A 7,244-nucleotide genomic window follows, 5' to 3' on the forward strand; every position below is an offset into this window, starting at 1 on the left:
AGATATGCAAATCTTTAGAGAGGGGCCTTTCCCTGGACAAAAACTAGCATCTGGGAGCTAAAGTGAGATTTAGAGCATGGGGCTGGCCAGACTAGAAGTGAGGCCTCTCGCACACAGACAGAGATGAGGCAATTTCCACACACCAAGCTCAGCATAGCCTGGCATTAAAGGTGATGAGAGGTTGGTAACTTTGGTGCCAGCATCTGAGAAGGTGTCCCAAGCTCACTTGGATGACCTTTACTGAGAACTCCCACTTCATCATCCCAAATAGCTTTTGCCACATTGCTGGGTTTAGGGAGGGGCCACTGGGCCTGTGATTCTCAGTCTGTTGGTCACAGACCCCCAGGAGCTTTCTGGAGGATCACAAAAAGGCACTTTCCAGCAATAATCAGTAGAAGGGGGTTTATCAGGTGTTAGTTTGTCTTGTGGTCTTACTATCTCATAGGGTGGTCTCTAGAATGGAAAGTGGGAGAATCACAGGGCCAGTCTATGCTGTTCCCTAGGACCCGGGCGGGGGGAGTGGGAGGAGGAGGAGGAGAAATGATACCATGTCTTATGGAGCTCTGGTTTCCCAGGAGCTGCAGGCTGTATTTGACATCTATTTATCAGTCTGGCAGCTCTCCCCCACTAAGTTTGCACACAGATCTTTGTAGCAGGTAGGATTAGAAGTTAAGAGTACACATCCACTGACAGAAAACTAGATCAAGAAAGAACTAGGTCTTCTCTCAGAGGAGGCAGCAGCATATTAATGAGGGGGTGAGGAGGAAATTATCTCAACCTCTTCAGCAGACTAACCCCAAAGTTACCATCCCCTGAGCCTCTCCACTGGGGCAATAAGCCAAGGGCATCCTCTATCCTTCAGATGCATCTGATGTGACCAAGGGAAGCAAAATGGGGCAGCGCCCCCTCAGAAGGGAGGCTGTTGAGAGAGTCCCTCTCCTCCTGACCAGGACCCAAATGAACAAGCACACTTTTGGGCAAATGTTCACTTGCAGCAGAGGAAGGGGCTTTCTCCTCTGGCTTTGCCAGGCATAAGCTGGCTTTTGGCAGTCACTGTGACTCCCATCAGAGTGTTCCATACTAACAAGAGGGCACAGGCAGGAAGGGGAGGGATGAACCCAAGACCAGTTTGGGAGCATCTGAATGCAGTGTCCTCTCCCACAAAGTCTTCTCAATCACTCAGCTAGGAGGGGATCCTGCATCCAGACAGATGAGGCCTTGAGGTCCGGCAGCTGCTACAAATATTCAGCTGTGTCACTGGAGCTTCTCTCCCTAGGGGAAGGAAAAGATGATGATCAGCTGTTACTGCAGTCCCCTGTGCATTCACCATTTTCTCACAGCCAGGGGCACTGTTCCAAACCATTCCTTCCCCATCCACTAAACCCAATTTTTGCTGTAATCCCAGGAGGATTGATCTGATGCCTCCCTTTATTTCAGTTCAGAGGCAGGGGGTGCTCTTCAAGATGCCTTTTATCTTCTCCCTTTATTCTCCTCCCCATACATGCACACAATGCCCTGCATTTAAGTGATCTGCCCATCAGGCCTAGTAGGATGAGGAGCAAGAGGACAGGAGAGGCCAGACACATGTATGTGTCTTTCACTGGTGGCTTTTGCTCACACTATCTGCACTGGAAATAAGGAGAAGAACACTTTTGTGATGTGGTTCTTTCCTGGTTCTAATCAGGACAGAGACTCCCAGCACACTGCAAAAGCTGGGATCCCCTTAGCCTCTCAGGTTCATTGGTTGTTATGTCAGCATAACTGCATCCTCTCTTGTCTGCTCTGAGGAGCTCCACTGGGTTGTGTTCTCTACAGACAGGTCCCTGACCAATACATTCCCAGGAAAATGGGTCAGGAAGGGAGCTCACCTATACTGACAACTGTGAGCATCTTGTCAAAGAGCTCCCCTCACTGGGAGCAAAGAGGCTTGGCCCTCTCCCTCCTAGGTCATGCTTTGGTTTGGAGACAGCCCCTGGAACATTAGGGATACCTGCTTACCTTTCGTGGAACTGCTTTTTGAGGTGAGTGAGAGTTGGGTCAGTCTGGTTCTGGTCTGGACCCTCCAGCTGGGACTTTCTTAGGTACTTGGCTGTCTCATGTGTCCTTGCCAGGTGGCCAAGTATGCGCTCTTGAGGCCTCCTCTCCTCAGACTGCCCCTTGTCAGTCTCCCAGCCATCAGGATGCTCCACAGGTAGGAAGGAGCTGTAGCTCTCCTCTAGAGAGCCAGCACCCTCATCGTAAAACAGGAGGCTCCGTGACTGAACTGTCAAAGAGGAAGGAGTCACTAAATGCCGAGAACAAGACCAGGTCTCAGTAGCATATGCCCACTAATCTCACTCAGCAGGTAGTAGCTCATGAGTAAACTAGTGCACATATGTAGCCCATGAACATATACATACCAGCTCTGTTGCCTGGGGCAAGTGCTTGTATATAAAACACAGTGCCCTCAAGCATACGCTTGGCCAAACTGGATATAAGGCCCCGATTTTTCTCTCTCATTTTTTGTCCCTTGGCATCTATGCTGTTTTGGTGCCACAGCAAATGGAGAATCCATGCTGGTGAGAGCAGGGCACCGCTGTGAAGCAGCTTGAATTAATACGGCAGTACCCACAGGATGCTCTCACTACTTGAGTCTCAGTTGTGAAGAAGCCCCCACCCCTTGCCATAGCCCCAGCAGGCATCAGACGACTCTGCTGTGAGGAAGCTCCTGCTGCCAGAATCTCAGCAGGGATGGATGGGGACCAGCTGCAAGGAAGCTTTCCCTGCCAGAATCTCAGCAGGCATGGATTAACTCAACTGTGAGAAAGCACCTTCTACTGTATGTGTATCTGGAGAAGAAGTGTTGAAGCCCTTCAGGACGAGAGAGACATGTATGGTCAGACTCACTCTTACTGGTTGTATAAATGTCTGGTGCTGGGGTTGCTTTCACGGTCTGTGATGCTGAGGAGAATTCAGGGAGACATGGCATCATGGATCCCAGGACCAGAACAAAGCAGAGCACCAGCACCTGAGAGCAAAATGTTAGAAAACAGTCAGGGCAGCCAGCCACAAGGAATGTACTGATCCTGCACATGCCATGCAGGCACTGGGAGGCCATCTGGTCCAAAGGGTAACTGGGTCACTTAAAATGCAGAGATGCAAAGGATTCACTCTGCTAATCATAGATTATAAGAAGGGGGTAAGTCTGCGGTACTCTGCTGCTGTTTTTGCAATATCCCGTTTCACATCCAGGGCTAGTAAGACAGGGGCAATTTCCACATCTCATGGTGTGGATAGGAGAGGCTGTGAAAAGACACTGGGGAACATTCTGGGGAAGATGGAGCCTAAACAGAAAGGACAGAGTCCACCATAACCAGCTCAGAGCCAGACTCCTGGCACCAAAAGTGGATTGAGTGGTCTAAAACAGGGGGTGGGGAAAGCTGGCAAGGAGCACATCTGCTCAGTCAGGAAAAAACAGACCTCTGTACTCATCACAAGCTATGATGGAAGTGACAGAGGAACTAGAGCAGGTACAGCTTGACACTGGGGATAGGTTCACCCAGTGTCAGAGTGAGGAGCTGAATAAAAGTAGACAAGTGGCCAAAAGGAAAAAAACCTCTATTGCCTATCCTAATGTGACAAGATCACAAGCTAACTTAAGTGCATGGTGATCAGAGAAGATGGTGACATAACTGGAATCACTACAACATCATAGAAGGTAAAAAAAACAAAAAAACCCAATTAATCAATGAACGATAGTAATTCCTATCTGTAAGCTATACAGGAGGACAGATTAGATGACTGACTGGAGATTAGCAGCATACCTAAAGAGCTGCAAGAATGCAGAGAGAAACCAAGTCAGAGTGGGAGGAACATACATTACATCCTGTATAGACACAAATCTCATGTTGTAAGAATACAAGTACACAAACAGTGTTACACTGCCTGCCTCCAGCTTAGAAAAAGCAGACTGTGTATCCAGTGCAAAGAAAGATCAGAGGTGACAAAGTCTAATCAGACAGGTAACAACAAGTCATTTCTACTACAATGTGACACTTGAGTAGTTTATATGAAATAAGAGTTATGGAAGCAATTTCTTGATATCTTATGCAACTATTTTTTGGAACAGAAAATTCTAGAGCTCAAGTGAGGACAGTATTTTCAACTCAGTTTGAAGTAATGCTTACCAGAGCCACTAAATAGTAATGGCCATCAGATAATTACAGGAGTGGAGAGGTACCACATATTTGCACAATGATGCTAAGTTGTACAAAGACTGCTTTTACAGAAGGGGGAAAAATGGGTTAGGGAAAAGCCCTACACTGAAAAGTAAGAAATTGAAAACATTTAGATTAAGCATGAAGGATACTTAAGCATGTGATAATGGTCACAGAAGCCAGGCAGAACCCTCAATAAAACAGGATTTGGGGAAGGGTAGAAAAAAAATGGTAACTCTGAATGATAAGCAGCAAGGTTCAAGAATCAGAGAGGTATCCTTCAGAAGCCAGTTCAGAGAAGCTTAAAGTAAGGCAGGTGAAATGTAATATAGAAATTAGGAGGCTAAGGGAAAAAGTCTGAAGAGATCATAGCCCCAAATAGAAAAAAAAAAAAAAAACCAGCAACAAATACTTAAATATTTCAGAAGCAGGAAGCCTGCAAGAGAACTGATATGTCTGCTGGACTGCTATAGCATGAAGGGAGCAACCAAGACAGATCAGGTATTGCTGAAAAGAGAAATGATGTCTTTGCATCAGAAGATGTCTCAGAGAGAACTCTCTCAGACTGACACTTTCCAGGTAATAAAGATGAATAATTGTCAGTGATTGAGGTGTTGGAACAAACTCTGATATATTAAGAAGCAGTGAGTCACCAGGCCCAGATAGTTTGCCCCTAGAAGCTCTAAAGAAAGGTAACACAGTCGTAGCTGATTAAAAAAAAAAGTATTAAAAATATTCCCCTACAGGGAGTACTGGAGAGTAGCAAATGCCCTAGCTAACAACTTTAAAAACTTAAAAAAAGGTGTTGGTGGGGAAGGAAAGGGAGGGGGACATGCTAAGAATTTCAGACCAGCTAGTCTTACTTCTGTATCAGAAACAGGAATCAATAATAAATTATAAATATTTAACCTACTAATAAGATAAGAACAGATCAGAAAAACATCTGCAAAGAAAATAAAATAGCCCCTCCAATTGATTCCAAGAGTAGTGGATAAAGGAAAACAGATAGTGAGACATTCAAAAAGCCTTTGAGAAAATCCTTCACAAGTATGTCTTCAGACAGCTGCTATCTACTTTCAGAAGATGCGAGGTAAGTTCTAACACTTTCAATGAGGCAAAACAGAGACTAAGAATATAGAGTCAACTTTCATGATGGCTAAAGTTTACAAGTGGGGTGCCTTCAACTTTCATATTAAAGCCAGTATTACTTAATGTGTCAATAATCTGCAAAACAGGGAGGTAACAATTAGTTTGATTAGTCAAAACTAGATATGACCATGAGGAATTACAGAGGGATTTAACAAAGTTAGATGAATAGGCAGCACAGCAGCAGATTACATTCGTTGTTGACAACCACAAGTTATATGCAGTAGAGTGGAAAGAATACTTTGAACTATTCACACATCTTGTCATGTTAAAAATTAACTATAACTGTATTATTGGGAGAGCTCAATGACACTTGCATTCGATGTGCAACGGTTAACAAAAAGCAAACAAAATGTTTGCCTGAAGAATGAGATAAAGTATAATGCTGGAAACATTATAATACCATTGTATAAAAGGAATGGTGTCCCCTCACCTGGAAAACTGCTCAGTTCTGGTTACCCTCTCTCAAAAAAGAAACAGAAGATGGAGGGGGGTTCACAGGGAAGTGATAAGAGGTATAGTGAGACTTTCATAGGACAGGAGATTAAACTAACCAGTGCTAGCCTTTTTCAGAGAGGAGACATAGAAGAACTAGAGTTAAGTAATGAACAGTGCAGAGAGGGTGAAGCAAATATTCCAGCTGAACCTCTCTCATAACACCAGAACAAAGGGGAATTCAATGACATTCAGAGGCAAGAGATTTAAATCTGCTTAAAAGAAATGTTGGGTTTTTAAAAAAAAAAAAAACACAAAAAAACACACAACACAGCCCTGAGACAACATGTAGGACTCATTGCCACAAGTTCTCCATGTGGCTAAGCATTTAGCAGGATTTATAGAAAGGATTAGATGTTTATGCACAATGGGAGGATCCATAAAGAATTTGGGATTAGAACTGAATTACTGACAAACCTTCTTGCTTTGGCCCCTGCCTCAACCTCTAGCTGAGGGGGGTTCAGAAGAAACTTCCACAGTAAGCAGTTGATTTTAATAACTGCCCATTGCAGGGCTTCTTGCACTGCCTCTTAAGCATCCAGAATTGGCTACTGTAGGACAAGATATACTGGGCTAGATGGACCCTGGTCTAATCTGGAAGGGCTGTTCTTTTATTGGGCCTCCAAGGTGGAAAGAGGCTCTTCTGGGCATGAAAAAAGATAATGATAATTCCTAGAGAAGATGTGTGCAGGTAAGTTTTCCTTTCTATTCCATGGAAGTAAATAAGCCTAAGCAACTCCTCACCCTGTTGGACACGTGCACAGACTCCATCAGTTGGAGAGAGTTGCCTCAAGCAGCAAAGCATGCAAGACAGAACAGCCCCTGGTGTCTCTAGGAAGGGAATGATGGGCAAGGAAGCATGGTCAATAGGGAATGGAGGACACAAAACACATACCATTAGGCAGGTCCCTGTCTGTGTAGAAGCCATTTTATAAGGTCTGGAGACCTTCCCAGCCACCAGAGCCTGGAGCTTCTGTAACTGCTGGAGCAGAGTCCTAGGACAAAAAAATAACCAAAAAGAATAGAATAATGCTAAGGCATGGATCACTGAGGGAAACGAGACTCTGGCTCCACTATGCACCATAGCTTTGCCCTGGATAAGAAGTGCTCCCCCCATGCTCTCAAACCCTCCCGCCAGATGGGCCTAGGGAGCAGACAAAAAGTGAAAGAGAGCAGCGGAGAAAATGGTACTGATGGGACTGGGGGGCAGGATACTTCTCATGGTGCCACCTTTGCTCCTCTGCTTTAACCTGACTGTGTGAAGAGAAGGGTAAGTGAGACCCTTCTACATCCAAAGTCAGAAACAGACTGCAGGCCAGGTCACCCAACTGGGTTCAGTACCCAGGGCGAGATGCACATTCCAGACCCTCACTCACATCCCAATGTGCATCAGGCTGGAGGGAAAGA

General features: G+C 45.2%; 1 protein-coding gene across 1 annotated transcript in view; it reads right to left on the reverse strand.

Annotated features, from left to right (window-relative positions):
• Nucleotides 1-517: 517 nt before the first annotated feature.
• Nucleotides 518-7,244, reverse strand: part of CREB3L1 (cAMP responsive element binding protein 3 like 1) — a 23,967-nt gene continuing 17,240 nt past the window's right edge. The window contains exons 9-12 of the mRNA XM_014521449.1: nucleotides 6,733-6,832; nucleotides 2,887-3,007; nucleotides 1,999-2,263; nucleotides 518-1,272 (exon numbers count right to left, since the gene is read on the reverse strand). Coding sequence (XP_014376935.1) covers nucleotides 1,236-1,272; nucleotides 1,999-2,263; nucleotides 2,887-3,007; nucleotides 6,733-6,832 — 523 coding nt within the window. The 3' untranslated portion in view covers nucleotides 518-1,235. The remainder of the gene's footprint in view (nucleotides 1,273-1,998; nucleotides 2,264-2,886; nucleotides 3,008-6,732; nucleotides 6,833-7,244) is intronic.

The sequence above is a fragment of the Alligator sinensis genome, unplaced genomic scaffold (assembly GCF_000455745.1).
Source record: "Alligator sinensis unplaced genomic scaffold, ASM45574v1 scaffold592_1, whole genome shotgun sequence".
NCBI classification, from domain to species: domain Eukaryota; kingdom Metazoa; phylum Chordata; order Crocodylia; family Alligatoridae; genus Alligator; species Alligator sinensis.